The 18,032-nt window shown below is 43.3% G+C and overlaps 1 protein-coding gene and 1 long non-coding RNA gene across 7 annotated transcripts in view; one reads left to right on the forward strand and one right to left on the reverse strand.

Annotated features, from left to right (window-relative positions):
- Positions 1-5,475, reverse strand: part of INTS6 (integrator complex subunit 6) — a 119,792-nt gene extending 114,317 nt beyond the window's left edge. For all 4 annotated transcript variants that reach the window (XM_070409107.1, XM_070409106.1, XM_070409105.1 and 1 more), the window contains exons 1-3: positions 4,873-5,475; positions 4,407-4,484; positions 3,461-3,610 (exon numbers count right to left, since the gene is read on the reverse strand). In XM_070409107.1, coding sequence (XP_070265208.1) covers positions 3,461-3,610; positions 4,407-4,484; positions 4,873-4,983 — 339 coding nt within the window. In that variant the 5' untranslated portion in view covers positions 4,984-5,475. The remainder of the gene's footprint in view (positions 1-3,460; positions 3,611-4,406; positions 4,485-4,872) is intronic.
- LOC139006645 (uncharacterized) overlaps positions 4,785-18,032 on the forward strand; it is a 60,194-nt gene continuing 46,946 nt past the window's right edge. Inside the window, exon 1 of one of the 3 annotated variants that reach the window (XR_011470787.1) lies at positions 4,785-4,911. This is a non-coding gene — a long non-coding RNA (uncharacterized lncRNA). Of the gene's footprint in view, positions 4,912-5,693; positions 5,737-11,198; positions 11,406-18,032 lie in introns of those variants that run through there. The other 2 variants (XR_011470784.1, XR_011470785.1) reach the window with 2 other exon arrangements.

Here is an 18,032-nt window from a genome sequence, read left to right on the forward strand (position 1 = left end):
TATGTTCAAGTATAGTAATCTAATTTTCTTTTGAAAAGGTGTCTATAGTCAATACCAAACTACTGTGAATACATTTGTTGATAGCTTATGGGAAACCAAAAACCCAAATGGGAATCAAGTTTTCATTACTTCACCTACCAACATTAAAAGAGGCCTGTATTTTGTACTATCTGAATATTAAATGTGTACTGCTTGGGTAAAGGAGGAAAAACTCTACCTGCATTTTCTGCAAAGTTCACCAAAAGTTCTTTATGCTGAAGAATCAAATTATTTAAAATTATTCTCCCTAAGATTCATTCTATTTAATCTTATCTGAAAGCCACCATTTTCCAATGAAGTTTACACTCAAAAAATTAAATATATATTACATCTCATTTTAGGGTATTGGTCAAAGATTATCTTCACAGAGGGGACACAGAGTAGTAGTAGGTCAGGTAGCATTCTAAATCCTGAAATAACCTAACCAGTACTAGTATAATGAGTTGTAGGAGTATGGAATCAGTCTAGTGACAAAAATGATGAATTACAGGCTAGAATAATATTTAACATCTGAATATAGCTGGAACCGAACTTAAAAAAAAAAGGGGGGGGGGGCAATATTGAAAACATTTCAAGAAAACAGAATAATTTGGGACAGTATGAAAAATAAACCAATCTACATATAAAACTTCAATCAGACTTCTCTAACTTTAGATGTGCCCTAACTTTAGAAATTAAGTTCAAATGTTCAGTGGCTCTCAAAAGATCAGCATTATTTTTGAAACTCTGGTGAACATGTGAAAAATATATATATTGAATTTAGCTGCAATGATAAGCAATTTAATAAGGAGCTGCTATACTTAAGGAAAAGATTTGACTAGAAGCTACACATTGTTCCATGACTGTAGACATGGTACTGTTTATCAAAATTAAATATGTATAAGGACTTCTAAATGCAAGGAGTATTTTTAGTGGGATATCCGAAATGCTTGAAGAAAACATTCACTAAGAATCATTCTTTATTCTCAGCTACTCTATAGAGGCCCTGCAAATTCGTTAGTATCCTAACTAATATCTCAAAGATGTTTTACTTATAGGTATGCTAACTAAATTAACAGATGCAATATAGATATTAAAAATACTTTTGGCTATAGAAAAATCACATATGTACATGTGGGGAGAGCAAGTTTGCAGTATCTATGCCATACATACATACACACATACACGCCCACATTTATGCTGAAGAATCAAATTTAGATATTTAAGAAAACTTATAAACTTAAAAGGTTTTCAGATGCTCTATAAAATCAAGCATCTAGCTGGCCTTTCCTCATTTCCTTCAATTATTGTGATTATATACAAATATTTAGTAGTGTGGGCTCCACAGATGCTAGCATAGAGGATGATGAAAGTTATTTATGTAAAAACAGGGTAAGGGGTATTCCACAGAAAATAGGCAGATACAAAGTACTTTTACAAAGAAAATGCATGAACTATATTTTGTGTTATTTGAGACATCCAAAATTATTCATAATTTACAATTTATAATTGTAAATGTATACTATCTAAATTAGCAAAAAAAAAGTCTTATGATGAAAAATATCATCTGGAAAGATGTTTTCTTCTCACTGAACACTTTACTCGATCATTTTCATTTTCATTTTGAAATTGTGGCTTCCTAAGTTAGTTTAATGCTAGTATCATTTTATGTGCCAGCTCAGGACTTAAGTGTTAATATCTCTCCTTGCTTATTCATCAAAATAACTGAGAAATATTATTCCCTCCCCTTGTTGAATTAATAAATCCTAACATGCAAAAACATCCTAATCTCCAGGCTTTTCTCTTGGTCAAACTGGTAACAGCACAGCTGGACCACCTTCAACCTCAAACTTTCTGTAATCTTTATGGACAAGAACTTAAGTGATCTCCAGTGGAAGATGGCAACTGGGAAAAAAGAAATACAGGTTTAAATTACAAATGTCCTCAGTCTCTCCATTATAATCAGTTTTTCCAAGGAAGAACCCTAAGCAATATTTTTAATTAGCTTGTAGAAAGTAAATGTGTCTAATTGTCTTTCCCACTTATGAAATGTAATGCAGAAAAACAGGAAATCAATAGTTCTGCTACATACTGAAAACCTGACAACCAAAAAAGGATAACCAATGGCAAGTTTCAAATTTTTTTTTTTGATCTACAAGAAATTTAGACCAAAACCTTAAGCAATGAAAGACTGTTTAAGTACTACAAATAACAAAGAAATATGAAAGAAAAGGAAATCCATTATTTTACAAAAACAAACTAAAAAAGTCCTGGTAAATCTGCCTAAAATACTGAGTTGCAAAATAAAGCAACACAGAGAAGGGGAAACAAAAACATTAATGTGGTAGGAAAATACACATTTACTTAATTAAACAATGGGAATCCATTTAGATAAAAACAGAAACAAAGTGACTCTGAATTCCAAGGCATACTAAATGCTATCTGGCTAAGTTACTCCTAAGAAGTAAAATGCAAACATTTCTAAACCAAGGGAACAATTCTGTTTCTTTCTATATAAAACAACCACAAATTGTAGTAAGGTTATTTGCCCCTGAAATTTGTGAAATTCATAAAAACTGAGGCTCATGAAACTTAAGAACAAAATGTATACCTAAATATATCATTGTGGTAATAGTGCTTTGCACTACAGCATAAAAATTAAACTCCTTGAATTTAATATTCTTTTATGTGTAACATAAAACATTTTTATTTTCCAAGCCTGAAATCTCAAAAAGTTGTAATAGGTTGCTTTACATTATTCCATAGTGAACCATCATGTGATTTAAAGCTCTTTCTCACCTTCAAACAGATACAAGCAAGTGCAGTAGATGGAAGAGTGTAGGGAGTGGGGTAAGGGAGTAAGGAAAGGTTCTTTCATATTTTCAAACAGCCTCTCTCCCAAGGTTTTAGAATAAAAAAAATTAAAATAAATTTTAAAAAACCACCTCTGGACCTGCCATTTAATTCAGAAATGAATTAAGAATTCTTCCTGAATAATTGCTTATGGTATAAACTTCAAAAGCTGAGAAATCTTAAATGTATTCAGCCAGTTATTGCACTCCAATGAAAATCTTACCTTTCATAGTAGTTATACAATATAGTTAAATTAAACCCTGATATAACAAACAGAATAATTTCCTGTAACATTTTTTCTAGCATAGAAATGAAGACCACTAATCAACTAGTGTCTGTACTGAGTGTGATGAGGCAGGATATTTATCTATTTATGTGAGTGCAAGGTAACAAATATATTTTAAGATGAAAAAGAGGACTACGTATAAAACATATATAGTATGGTCAGAGTTTCATTTTTGTATTATGTGCTTGTTGTATTTTAATCCAAAATCTTTTGTACTGTATTTCATGTTATATAGTTTTTGGACTGGACTGTTTTTCCACAAAAAGAAAAATTAACTGTTTTCCACCTTAATATTCAACCTACCTGCCCATAGTTGTCTATGCCAGTTACTAATCTATTTAAATTTAATAAATCAAAAGCTGTCCTTAGGGATTGGCCAAGAGTCGTAAGTCCTTCAGCCTGAAGGTTTTTCAGTTCATTCATAAACGTTGCATGGTTTTCTTTCCATCCGGCCTAAAAAGAAATATGTAAGAACGGTTTTTTTCACTATTTAAAGCCATGTATACACAAAACACCATTACAATCTGTAATTGATCAAACAGCTGCTTTGCTTTACACTATGGTTTGACTAACGTGTATTTCTTATCACCGCTGAAGAAACTCTCCTCCGAAGGTGGCCAAGAATCAACCTGCCCGCACCACAGCTTTGGGCAGCCGAACTACTTCACAACTTCCCTGGGAAATGTACTCCCTAACTTAACACCCAAAACGTGGGGTTGTAACGTGCTAGCGGGAAGCAGGCGCGGGCAGGACTTCTGAAGTTCACCTCCCGCTGCCCCACGACCCGCGGCCTCTCGGGAAGGCTCCTAAGATCAAGCCCCGCAGCCCCCCGCCAGGCTGGCTCGCCAGCGGCGAGCGTGGGGAGGGCGGCCGAGCCGCGGGCCGATTCCCCTTTAATGCAAACCCGGGCTCCCGGCGGCCGGGCCGGCTGTCACTCGGGCTAAGTTGAATAAATATCCCCCACAGTTCATTGCTGCCGCTCACGCCGCGGAGGGGAAATGTCGGCCATGTTGATCGCAGCGCCGCCGCCGCCGCCGGGCCGGGCTGGGGAGGGGACGGCGGTGGCCCCGCGACTCCGCACCGCGCCACGGCGCTCCAGAGCGGGGGAAGGGGTGGGAGCCCGCAGGGAAAAAGACCTCCGCGCCTGGAGCACAGCGGGTGGGGGAGGGGAGCAACATGAAGGGTGAATGGGGGGGGCGGCGAGCGAGGAGGGAACAGGAAGGGGAAGGGGGAGGGCAGGCGCTGTTACCTTGATAGCATAGGGCGGCTCTTCGAAAGTGACCAGCATATACCTGTCTCCGCGGCTGGCAGGATCCCGGGCACGGAGCTGCAGGAGAGCGGGTGGGGGGCGGGAGGAAGAACAGGGCGAGTGAGAGGGAAGCACAGAGCGAGGTTACGAGGCGGAGAAGGGGCGCCCCCCGGCCCCGCCGCCCCCCTACAGTACCGCACACGCCGCGGCCACCCCTCCACGCCGCCCCCCACACACACAGATCGGCTCCGACACACCGCCCGGGGCCGGAGCCCCGGCCCGGGCCGAGCCCGGCTCGCAGCGCACGCCCGCCCGCGCGGTGGGGGAGGGGGCCCCCGAGCCCGGCAGCTCCCGCAGTCAGGTCCCCGACACCTCCGCCTCGCCGCCCCCGGCCGCGCTCCCCGCCACCCCTGCCGCCCGCGGGCCGCCGGGCCGGGGTCGATGCCCGGGCTCGGTCAGTCGGTACCTTCATGAAGGTCTCTACCGCGCCTTTGGCCGTGTCCAGGTAGGTGGTGCCCAGATGGCTGCGCTGGTTCATAGAGGCAGACGTGTCTATCAGGAACAGTAAGATGGGCATAGTGCTGGCCGGGGACACCGGGGCCCGCGGTGGTAGAGAAAGAGGAGATGGTAGAGGTGGAGGCGCCGGTGGCGGCGGCGGCGACCGCCGCTACGCGGGGCGGGGGAGCGCGGCCCCCGGGAGGAAAACACCGTCTGGGTCTTTCCTCCGGCTGCGGGGAGTTTCTCTCCCGGTAGTTGAGAGGAAACTCCCAGACCCAGTCCTCCCCGTCGTACCCCCGTCTCCGCCTCCTCCTGCCTGCCTGCCCGCTGGGGCGGGAGCCGGCCGTCTGTCTGTCGGTCCGTCCCCCCGCCTCGGGGGTCCCGTCCCCGTTCCCGGCCCCTGTGTGTGTCCCAGCGGGAGACGAGCCTGGCTCCCCACCCCACCCCCGATGCAGGGAGTGGGGACCTGGGAGCTGGCGAAGAGGGGAGTGGGCTGAAAGGAGATTGGCCCTGGGGCTGTTGGGAGAAGTTTCAGGGACTCCCTCCGCACCCCGGCGGTGTCACCACTTTCTCAGCCCCTCTCGCTACTGAAGCGCTTTTCTCTCTCACACTCCGGTTTTAACTCGGGCTGGGGCTGCAGAGCCACCGCCCCCTGACACGTCTTCGCGCCACGTGACGCACCGCTCCGCTATTCTATTGGCTAGTGCTTAGCCCCTCATTAGCATATTCAAACAGCTCAGGGACAGGCGAAGCTTGTAGGCCGGCTTCGGGAACTGTTATTGAGCACGCGTGAAGGCGGGGCGTCGGGTGCGCGCGGGAGCGAGCGCGAGGGGTGAGTCGGCGGGGCGGCGGACGCGGAGGCCGGCTCCGGGAAGGGGCGGAGACGGACCGCGGAAGGATCGCTGGGTGGGGGCGGGAGCAGCGTCGGCGCGCGCGCAGGTCGGCTGCGGCTGTGAGTCTGCGCGGCGGTGCGCGGCACTCTCCTTGGCTGTTGGAGGTGATAGGGGTCGGGAGGAGGAGAGTGGACGCTGGCCGCGGCGCTGCTTCCGCCGTCTCCGTAACAAGCCCCTTCCCCGCGGGGCGAGCGAGGAAGAGATAAGTTACGGATCAAACTCCCGTTTAGGGTAGGAGGCACGCCCGCGGTCAGCGGAGGAGTTGCCTCGGTCCTCAGAGGGCCGGCCCCGGCGTGGGCGGACCCAGGGCGGGGGAAGGGAAGTGAGAGGTTGTTTATGACCAGGGACTGATCTCCAAGCGGCCCGCCGCTCCCGCTGGGCCGTGAGGACGGAGCTGTCTCCCTGGGCCTTGGAATGGACCCGGGACAGGCCAGGAACCCTCTCGTCGGAGGACCCAACTAAAAGGGAACAAGCCACTTGTTTCTAACTCAGCACTTAAAGGTCGTGGCGGAAGGCTTATTCACAGTTTGTTGCCCTTGTTAGTCTCAGGGAGAAAAACCGGTACTAGCCAAAGAAATACCTCTCCCAAACCATGTTTACTGCGTACACTGCTAGATTCAGACCTAAAAGGGACCTTGGCAAACCATAATCCGTTACTCTTATTTTTAAGTGAAAAAAACTGGCCGGCTTGCTCGAGTGACGCAGGGAATGGGCTCCCTCGCACCCTGCCTGTCTCTCTCACTAGATATTATCTCAGAATTGTCCCGTCCTGATGAGGGGACAAGTTCTAGGTTAGACCAGCACCTGCCGCGATGCCGGAAATAATGAAACCTCCTGAGGATCCGGGGAAACAGCTTCCTCGGATTCACTAGTTAAAATACTGAAGACTGCCTGAAATACAAGTTGAATTAGAGATATAACCCTGATAATGTACTAGCCTTGTATTTTGATTTTTTTACTCTTTACCCTAAAATTTATTGTTTACCTACTGATCATTTTTTAAGAATTGTTCCTATTGACATTAACACAGAAGAGAAATGCTTTGTGACACTTTGTTTAAATCTTGAGTTTCACAGCTTGGATTTTTTCTAATTAAGTCAATCTCTGATCTTTTTGCTGTAATAGGGCTATTTCAGTAATATGTTGTATGTACCATAGAAGAGTGAGATTTTTTTTGAGATTTTTTTTTTTATGGACTACAAAATAAGATGAAATACAGGTTTTACAGTATTTCCTGAGGACTGGTGGAGTTAAAAATGATTAAAATATGCTACCTGCCTTCGAAGAGCTTAAGGTTTTTCTAGAACAATATTACATACATATTATTAGCTACTACAAGGCAGAAAGTGATTAGATAGTAAACTCAGAAAATTCTGAGAAAAATGTATTACCCTGCAGTGATGAAAAAACATTTTCCAGAGTCAATACATTTAAGCTGTGCCTTAAAGAAGTGTTTCTAAAACTAGGATCCTAGACCTGGAGCTAAGAATGAGAGTTGTTTTTTTAATAATCACCAGAGGATATTTTTCCATTGATTTTTGGACAGAATGGGGGTTGGGAGTTGGGTGGGGGAAGAGAGAGAAACATTGATGTAGGAGAGACACATCAATTGGTTGCCTCCAACATGTGCCCCAACCCGGCTGGAGAACCTGCAACGTATGTAGGTGCCCTTGACCAGGAATCCAAACCAGTCCCTTCAGTCCACAGGCCGATGCTTTAACCACTGAGCCAAACCAGCCAGGACAAGCGTTCTTGAATGCTTTAAAAATTTTTCTTTTTGTTTAAACAACATGCAAATTGTTTTTCCTAGTTCTAAAGACAGAATTATTCTTTCAAAGTGATACTTTGCAACTGAAAGATTTTAATGGAATTGGTTTTCAGTTTTCCACATTCGTCCTTTTCAAACTGGTCTATGGTCCCCACCCTGCCTGTTCAAAAATGTATTCTGTAGAGTCATAGTAAATTCTTTTATATTACTCAGGTTTGGGAAATACTGCTTTAAAGGACTGGTAGGATTTGGATATGGTGGGTATATCCAAATCCTACCAATGGGTAGAGGAAGAGGAAGCTGCTGGTGAAAAAGTCCGAGACATTGAAAATGTAGTGAAGAAAGGAAGTTAGCACACCATTGCCAATGGCTTTCTGGGGAACAGTGAAGTTCAGCTAGGCTGGAGCACCAGCTACACAAGGAATAGCATAAGATCCAGAAATGTAGGTCATATCTAGAGAGTAGAGGGCCTTTATTCCAGGCTAAGGACTTTTTCCATATAAGAATTTTTGGTTGGGGTGCTTTTTACAAAGCAGTGTTTGAAAGGCATCAAACTAGACTACTGAAGTAGATGAGCATGCATTACTAATGACCTTACCTATTTCAATTATTTGAAATAATTTTGGAGCCATCATGGCTCTTCCCTCATAACTGGAAGTGTATGGTGGAGCCAGAGTTAGATACAAAGCTCAGGAGAGCCAAGTCCAATGAGCCAACCTGGTGCATATAACCAGAACCTATGCTTATGATGGCACCTGAGATCAAAGGCCAGCTTTCCAGTTCAGAAGCCCAGAGGTGCTGGAAGGCAAGGCCCTGAGACAGAACAGGAAAGAAGTCAGGACATACATAGGTAGCAAATCAAGAGGCAATCAGGAACCAGGAAGCATTGAGTTATCCCTAGGCAAAATTGTGAAATAGGCCAAGTTGATTCTGGTTGACAAACTTGGTCAACGGTGGCTTAAAGCCTTGGTTCTGGGCCAGGAGGTACTCATCAGCATTACCTATAGAACTTTAAAAAAAAATAATAAATGTACTAAATCTCCATACCCAAAGAAACCTAATTCAGTAGAATTGGTTGGGCCCTGGCCATCTCATTTTTAAAAAAGCTCTTCAGGTGATTAAGAACTATATACTTAAAGTATAAAAATAATGTATTTGTCTAGCACTTAATATTACCCTTAGAGTTATTACATTTCTTAAACTCCTGAAATCTGCAAACTAAAGGGGAAAAAACTATAAATGTGACACCAACATAGCTAACAGTGAATTTGCATCACATACTAGTACTTAAGTAAATTACTTGAATTCAACTACGTTTGACAAAAAAGAAAAAGAAAACTAGTGCTGGATATTCCCACTGTACCCCTTGGTGAGCTTATGCCTTAAAGCACAGGAAGGGATACATGAATCTCTTCTTCACTCAATATCTGTGCTTCTAGAAAGATTCTGGTTATGTGCTGGCTTCTTTTTGTAAAACATGGCCTCTAAATGTAAGCCGAGTATTTCATTAAACTCAACTGAAGAAACAGTGAGCTCTTGCAATGCTAGGGAGAACTAGTTGGAGTAGTGTGTGCTAAATCCTGTGCTGTTGCAGTCTAGGGGATTAGGGAAGATTTTTCGGGAGGGCATTGGTCAAAAAAGGTAAGTGGGAAAAAACTTGCTCTTTGCTGCTATTTTTAAAGGAGTGCTGTCCAAATGCTCCAGTTTTAAAGGAAATGAATAAATTCTATGAAACCTGAAAGAATGGTGACTAAATTGTTGAAATGGAGCTATTCTAACCAAATTAAAAGCGGATGAACTAGATTCATTTGTAGAAGCTAAGCAGAAACCCTTTTAAATTATTTTAAACCAATTAAGCAGGTAACACAGTTTTTAAGTAATTATGTGCAATAACTTGGCTAATGGTATCTAAATATGCCATCTCAACAAAAAAATCAGAGAAAGCTAGTGTTCCTCATATGTAGCCTAACAAATATTCTTGTGGCTGTCTTACCATTTCCTTAGCTCTCTGCATTCTTCTTTAAGATTACAATAGTCAATGATATCGAGAGGTTGAGAATATTTTTTAAAAGTAATAGGCATAAAAAATTAGATGTGAAACTGCAACAGAAGGTATTCAGATAATACAAGTATAAGAAAATTTATTTTGGTCATCCTAATATATAACTAGAAGCCCAGCGCGCAAAATCGCACAGCCCCACCCATTCGCTCATGCCATCGCCCTCGCAGCCCCGCCCACCCATGCCGGTCTTTGGTCGTTATGGTATTAGGGCCACAGGCCTTTGATAATATAGATAATATAGATATCGATTCTCAGGGTGGGGAATATGCTAGTGGGGAGTACTATTAAAAAGAAATTAGACCTTTCCAAAGAGCAGTATTTCAAAGTAATAATTGAAGTCTGAGATAATTCAAGATCAGTCCTGAAAATGGAGATATCCAAAATGAGAATTAGAATCACAGTGGAACAGTTTCTCTAACAAAAGAGCATAAAAATTACAGTAATTTTTAAATTAATATTAATTGCACACCTCCTATATAATAGGCACTGTGGTAGGCCAAAGAGAGTTTATAATCTATGGAAAGACAGAAGGCAGATAAACAGATAATGAGAATATTGTGACAAGTCAGCAGACCCCTAACATGATGTAATAAAGACGTGTCTCAGACGTTTGTTTTCAAAATGCAAGGTAACATACCATGTTTCTTTTCTTTTTTCTAAATATATTTTACTGATTTATGAGAGGAAGGGAGAGGGAGAGAGAGATAGAAACATCAGTGATGAGAGAGAATCATTGACCGGCTGCCTCCTACATGCCCCCAACTAGGGATCGAGCCCACAACCCGGGCATGTGCCCTTGACCGGAATCGAACCGGGAACCCTTCATTCCACAGGCCGACGCTCTATCCACTGAGCCAAACTGGCTAGGACAACATATCATATTTCATCAGTGCTGAGATACCATAGGTTCTAAGAAATGCCATTATTTTTGTACCACTGAAAGAAAGAAGAATGCTAATTAAACTGTGACATAATGCTTTCTTATCAATTACAATTTATCCTTACTGTATTAAATTCCAGCCAGGAGCATTAGTGATGCAAAATGTTTTAAAAGAATACTTCACTATTGTCTTCAGCAGTTTCTTCCAAACCACTGGCTTCCATTCTGTGTTTTGATGCTGCTGCTTTCTTGATCAAACTAAAGGTATCAATGAGAGATTTTTAGACCACAGCTGGGATTTATATCCTTTCTTTCAATGGTTGACTGAAACATCTAGGGTTTGCAATTGTCTAGTTGAACCAGCAGGAATGGCCACGAAGTTTGCACATGCATAAGCTCTCAAGGCTACATCACAACTGCCTTCTGGTCACAGCATTGAAGATACCATTATTTCAAGTTAAATTCCAAGTTTAGAAGTGTTAAAATAGAAATGTACATTTAAATCAGTAAAACACCACTTAGTGCTGGTAGCTATTAAAATAAGGTCAAAGATCTCTGTCAGCACTGAGGATAGGCCAACTAATCTTACAAAATAAGTAATATTTCAGCAGACTGAAATCATATGGGGCTGAAAGAAATGTGGAAGAGTGATAGGAGTTAAGGCTAGGCCACATCATAAAAGGTTTCACTTGCCCAAGTAAGATACTTTAACTTTTACCTTTGGGTGATAGGGAGAAAAAGGTGTGTGTGTGTGTGTATGTTTTGATTTTTTTTTTTTTTTTTTTTTAGAGAGGAAGGGAGAGAGAGGAGAGAGAGAGAGAGAAACATCAATGTGAGAGCACAACATCGATCTGCTGCCTCCTGCATGACACTACTGGGGATCAAGACCACAACCCAGGTATGTTCCCCAACTGGGAATTAAACCAGCAGCTCCCCAGTGCACTGAAGAACACCCAAACAACTGAGCCACACTGGCTAGGGTGGGAGACAAAGTTTTGGGGCAAGATAGTGATATGATCAGATTCTCACTTTAGAAATATAATTTTCATAACAATTGAGAAGGTAGGTTAGAAGGGGAAGACAGTGGACAAGAAGACCAATTAGCCAATTTCTGCACTAATCCAAGGAATTTAGCTGTGAATCATTTTGTAAAGACAAATGTTGAAGTGGCAACTGGAAGGTAAAGAAAGGATTATAAAGAATATCAAGGTGATAGAATTGACAGAACTTGGTGAACTGAGTAGATGCAGGCAGAATCATATTTTTTAGATGGAATCCATCTTGTGTCATGTAAAGTGAATATCATCAAACTACTGCCCTAGCCTGTTTGACTCTGTGGACAAAATGTTTGCCCACAAACTGAAGGGTCCCAGGTTCAATTTCAGTCAAGGGCATGTACCTTGGTTGCAGGCTCAATCCCCGGGCCTGGTTGGGGCACGTGCGGAAGGCAACCAATTAATGTATCTCACAGCGATTTTCTGTCTTTCTGTGTCTCTGCTCCTTTCCACTCTCTAAAATCAATGAAGAATATCCTCTGGTGAGGATTAACAAAAAAGTAAAACAAACAAAAAACTACTGGCAATTACAAATGGTAATAAGAACTAGTGATGTTTATTCAGTCACTTGTTCAAATATTTATTGAATCTAGTATGTGTAGGAGCTGGGATTTTTGCAGTGAGTGAAACAGGAAGGAAAATGCCTGCCCTTATGAAGTTTACTTATAGCGAAAGAGCTGAACAATGTGATAAGTAAATTATATAGTATATTTAAGTGCTAAGAAAGAAAACTAAAGTTGGGAAAGGTAACAGTATTGCAGAAGGATGAGAGTTGCAGTTTTAGATACAGAGAACAGGTAAGGCATTGAAAAAAATGACATTTGAATAGAAATCTGAAAGTGAGAGAAAGCTGTGCAGATGTCTAGGGAGAAACAGATTTTATCTATTTACTGATGTTTAGTAAAACATTTGTGGTTTGAAAGGCTGATTCATGTTAAAGTCTTATCTGTTGATCATATTTTTTACCAATACTTAGTAATCTTATTCTTAAGAAATATTAATAAGTATTCTTTTCTGATACTTAATACATATTCTTATTAGTAGCAGTATTATTGTAAATAATAAGTATTCTTTGCTGATACAAGTTCTCCCTATAGGCAGAGCACCAATTATTCATTAAATATTATTGAGAGATTTATCTAGTCAACAGTACTGTTTTATATTCTGGGGATTCATTTTAAATGAGATAAACCTAATATCTAACCTCAAAGCATTGCCAGATAAAATACAGGTTTCAAAACCAGCTATTGTTAGCTGGTTTTGCTCAGTGGATAGAGCAACAGCCTGCAGACTGAAGGGTGCCGGGTTCAATTCCAGTCAAAGGCACATGCCTGGGTTGTGAGCTCGATCCCTAGTGGGGTACATGGAGGAAGCAGCCAATCAATTATTCTCTCATTGATGTTTCTATCTCTCTTCCCCCTTTCTCTCTGAAATAAAAAATATATTTAAAAAACACAAACATTTTCAATATTTTGTCTTTTAATTAGTTATCTACACTAATAAAAGAGAAACATGGTAATTAGCATACGACCGCTACCCTTTTCATTGGCTAATCAGTGAGTATATGCAAATTAACTGTCAGCCAAGATGGCGGCCAGCAGCCAGGCAGCTGGAAGCGAACATGAGGCTTGCTTGCTGCGGACTCCAACATTCCCTGCCTCACTTGCCGGCCTCTGAGCTACAACTCTAAGCAACTATGTACTATGTTGCAAATAAGAAGATAAACAAAACCCCAGAAACTGGCTTTAATTCAGCTGGGCTTTAGCAACATTGTATCGATGTTTTCAGAGCTAAAGCTGACCCAGAATAAAAACAAAAAAAGAAAACAAGGAGCAGTTGGGAGCTTCAGTCACTCGCTTCCGGAAAACAGCCCTCAGCCCCTCACCCAGACTGGCCAGGCACCCCAGTGGGGACCCCCACCCTGATCCAGGACACCCTTCAGGGAAAACCAGCCGGCTTACACCCATGCACCAGGCCTCTATTCTATATAGTAAAAGGGTAATATGCCTCCCAGCACTGGGATCAGCGGAGCAGCAAGGCTCCCGGCACCGGGATCAGCGTGACAGGGGGCAGCGCCCAAACCCCCTGATCGCCCTGCGGCTCTGTGTGTTACAGGGGGCGAGGCCACAACCTCCCTATATGCCCTGCTCTGTGTCTGATAGGGGGGAGCTCCCCAATCCCCTGATTGCCCTGCGGCTCTGTGTTTGACAGGGTGCAGTGCACCAACCCCCTGATCGGCCCTGCTCTATGTGTGACAGGGTGCGGCGCCCCAACCCCCCCCCCCCCCCCCCACGGGCCCTGCTCTATGTGTGACAGGGTAGAGCCATAACCTCTCCATCGGCCCTGCCCCAAGTGTGACAGTGGCGGCGCCCCAACCCCCTGATCGGCCCTGCTCTGTGGGTGATAGAGGGTGGCGCCCCAACCCCCCTCCACAGGCCTTGCTCTATGTGTGACAGGGCAGAGCCATAACCTCCCCATTGGCCCTGCCCTGAGTGTGACAGGGTGCAGCGCCCCAACCCCCTTATCCACCCTGCTCTGTGTGTGACAGGGGGCGGTGCCCCAACTCCCCTATCGGCCCTACTCTGAGTGACAGCAGGGAGCTCCTCAACCCCCTGATCGGCCCTGCTCTGTGCGTGACAGGGTACGGAGCCCCAACACCCCTGATGGGCCCTGCTCTGTGCATGACAGGGGGTGGCGCCGCAACCTCCCCATCGACCCTGCCTTGAGTGTGACGGGGCGGTGCCCCAACCCCCTAATCGGCCCTACCCTGAGCGTGACTGAGGGTGGCATTGCAACCTCCCAATCCGCCCTGCTCTGTGCATGACGGGGCGGCGCCCCAACTCCCCAATCGGCCCTGCTCTGAGCCTGACCAGGGGCTGCACTTAGGGATTGGGCCTGCCCTCTGCCACCCGGGAGCAGGCCTAAGCCAGCAGGTCGTTATCTCCCGAGGGGTCCCAGACTGCGAGAGGGCACAGACCGGGCTGGCCCCCCCCCCCCCCCCCCCCCGTGCACAAATTTTTGTGCACCGGGCCTCTAGTTAGCTATAAAGACAAGTAGTGAAGGCTCTGAAAATTATAAGTAAGACATGATTTCTGACTTCAGAGAGCATAGGGCCTAGCAGAGAAAATACAGATACATAATACTAGGCAGCAAAAGATAAGTGCAAATCGTATCTCTAACTGAAGTGATAAATTCATACTAGAGAAGAGAATAAAGCAACTGAAGAATTTTTTTCTTCAAAGCTTTATAATTTTCTAATTTAAAAGATTTGTCAAAAAGTTCAAGAATGCAAAAATAACAGAAAAACAAATCACTTTTAATCTCTCTACTCAGACATAGCTACTGATGACATATTTTAAATAAAATTGGAGTCTCTTAATATATTCTTTTCCATCTTGCCTCTTTTCCACTTAATATGTTAGCATTTTTCATTAAATGTTTTAAATGATTTTTAATAAATGGATAATATTCCATTCTATAGATGTATAATCATTTAATCTCTTATTACTAGATATTTTGTTTAGTTCCAGATGTTTTACCTTATAAATAATAATGCATTGAACAGTGCTATACATAAATCTTTGTATTAATTCAAAAACTATTGTTTGAACACTAGTTATAGCTCTGGTAGTTAGAGATACATTAGTGAACAGAAAGTCCCAAATCCCTTGCCCTCATGGGGAGGAGAAAGAGATAATAAATATGTAAACTCTATATTATGTCAAATAGTGATATGAGCTCTGGACAAAACTAAAGCAGAGAAGAAGAATAAGAAGTGGAGGGACTAGGTAGGGAACCAAGATGGCGGCATAGGTAAACACCAGAGACTGCTGCCGCAAACAACCACTTCAAAAATACAACTAAAAGACGGAACGGACATCACCCAGAACCACAGGAAAGCTGGCTGAGGAGAGACTCTTCAACTAGAAGGAAAGAGAACAGCAAACCCAGGCTCAGAGGAGGCGCAGTGTGGAAAATATAAAGGTACCGAGGTGCGCGTGCAAAGCGGGCTGGTGGCTGAGGGCGCGGTTGTCGTTTTCAGTCGGGAGGGAGTCTCAGACTCTGGGCTCCAGATCCAGGCGAGTCTCTAGGGACTCAGACTCAGGAGGGAGAAGCAGGATTGTCCGGCATCAGTTGGAATCTGAGGGCAGCTTTATCTCCGAGGTTTGCAGCGGCTGCCGGGGTTCTGAGAAGCAGAGCCTCTGGGAACGGGACTGAGAGCAGCCATAACTGCTCCCTCCGCCCGCCCTGTTGAGCCCGCCCCACCCAAGCCCTGCGCAGAGCCATTTGCCGGATCGCCTCAGGCAAAGGCTAGATTAGCACCTCCCCAGAGGACAGAAGTTTTCCACACAGCTGATTCTCACAGCCAGTCGGCCTGGTGGTCAAATCCCTCTAGTATTAACTACAACAATTAAGGCTTAACTAGAACAAGACTGTGCACAAAGACCACAAGGGGGTGCACCAAGAAAACATAAAAAATGCGGAGACAAAAAAACATGACAGAAATGGAGGATATAGAGCTAAAAAAAACGCAATTTTGAGGGCTTGCAAGAAACTTGAGGAGAGCCTCACAAAAACTAATGAGACCCTCAAAGCTACGATAAAGAAACTAGAAATTAAGCATACACGGACTGAAATAAAGAATATTATACCCAATAGCAGACCAGAGGAGTGCAAGAATCAAGCCAAAGATTTGAAATGCGAAGAAGCGAGAAACACCCAACCAGGAAAGCAAAATGAAAAAAGAACCCAAAAATACGAAGATAGTGTAAGGAGCCTCTGGGACAGCTACAAGCGCACTAATATCAGAATTATTGGGGTGCCAGAAGATGAGAGACAGCAAGATATTGAAAACCTATTTGAAGAAATAATGGCAGAAAACTTCCCCCACCTGGTGAAAGAAATGGACTTACAGGTCCAAGAAGCGCAGAGAACCCCAAACAAAAGGAATCCAAAGAGGACCACACCAAGACACATCATCATTAAAATGCCAAGAGCAAAAGACAAAGAGAGAATCTTAAAAGCAGCAAGAGAAAGAGACTCAATTACCTACAAGGGAATACCCATACGACTGTCAGCTGATTTCTCAACAGAAACTTTGCAGGCCAGAAGGGAATGGCAAGAAATATTCAAAGTGCTGAATACCAAGAACCTACAACCAAGAGTACTTCATCCAGCAAAGCTATCATTCAGAATTGAAGGTCAGATAAAGAGCTTCACAGATAAGGAAAAGCTAAAGGAGTTCATCACCACTAAACCAGTATTATACGAAATGCTGAAAGGTATCCTTTAAGAAGAAGAAGAAGAAAAAGGTAAAGATACAAACTGTGAACAACAAACATGCATCTATCAACAAGTGAATCTAAGAATCAAGTGAATAAATAATCTGATGTACAGAATGAACTGGTGATTATAATGAATCAGGGACATAGAAAGGGAATGGACAGACTATTCTTGCGGGGGAAAGGGGAATGGGAGATTTGGGAAGAGACTGGACAAAAATCGTGCACCTATGGATGAGGACAGTGGGTGGGGAGTGAGGGCGGAGGGTGGGGTGGGAACTGGGAGGAGGGGAGTTATGGGGGGGGGAAAAAGAGGAACAAATGTAATCTGAACAATAAAGATTTCATTTAAATAAAAAAGAAGAAGTGGAGGGACTAGATGTTTCCCTCTTAAACCTATACTATAGAAATAACTAAAACATGGAGTGGCATTTGATAAATGCCAAAAAAAAAAAAAAGTTAAAAATGCTATGAGGAACATTTATCTAAGAGGACAAGACAAGAAAGAGAAACCAAAATAACTAGAAAAGAAGAAGGTGGGCAACCAAGAACTCGACTTGCCAAAGCTAAGAGAAAGAAGAATTTCAGAAAGGAGAAATTTTTTTTTAATTACGGAAACATCAAAGTGAAGACTGAACAAAAGACATTAGATTTGAGAAAGCTATGGTTGAATTTTACAAGGGTCTTGTTAGTGGAATATAGAGACAAAAGAAACATTAATTAGGTCAACAGAGATCTTAGGGAATGACTGAAGGGAGAGGCTATAAACATTCCTTTTGCACTAAAATAGAGTTTGGATGGTAACTTAAAGGACCAAAGAGGACCTTTGTTTTAAAGTCAAGGAAAAACTTAAACATGTTTTTAGATAGAGAAAGAGCGGAGGCAAACGAAAAACATTGGCGAGGTATGGCAGGTCTCAGGAACAGGAAGGTACAGGGTAACAATCAGGTGGGGAAGATGGCAGCAAAGTAGGTGGAAGGTACACTCACCTCCTCCCAAAACCAAACTGGAATTAGAACTAAAATATACAATGATCAACCTGAATAACCAACTGAAGTCTAGCTGAACAGAAGTCTTATAAGCAAGAATTTACAGAAGAAGCCATAAAAAGAGACTGGTAGGAAGGGTGGAGATGAGAAAAGGACTGGCCCCACTCACACAGGCAGCAGCTGAGATTCTAGAGGGGTA

The sequence above is a fragment of the Myotis yumanensis genome, unplaced genomic scaffold (assembly GCF_028538775.1).
Source record: "Myotis yumanensis isolate MYYU_CA2020_CCGP unplaced genomic scaffold, mMyoYum1.0.hap1 SCAF_3, whole genome shotgun sequence".
In the NCBI taxonomy this organism is placed as follows: domain Eukaryota; kingdom Metazoa; phylum Chordata; class Mammalia; order Chiroptera; family Vespertilionidae; genus Myotis; species Myotis yumanensis.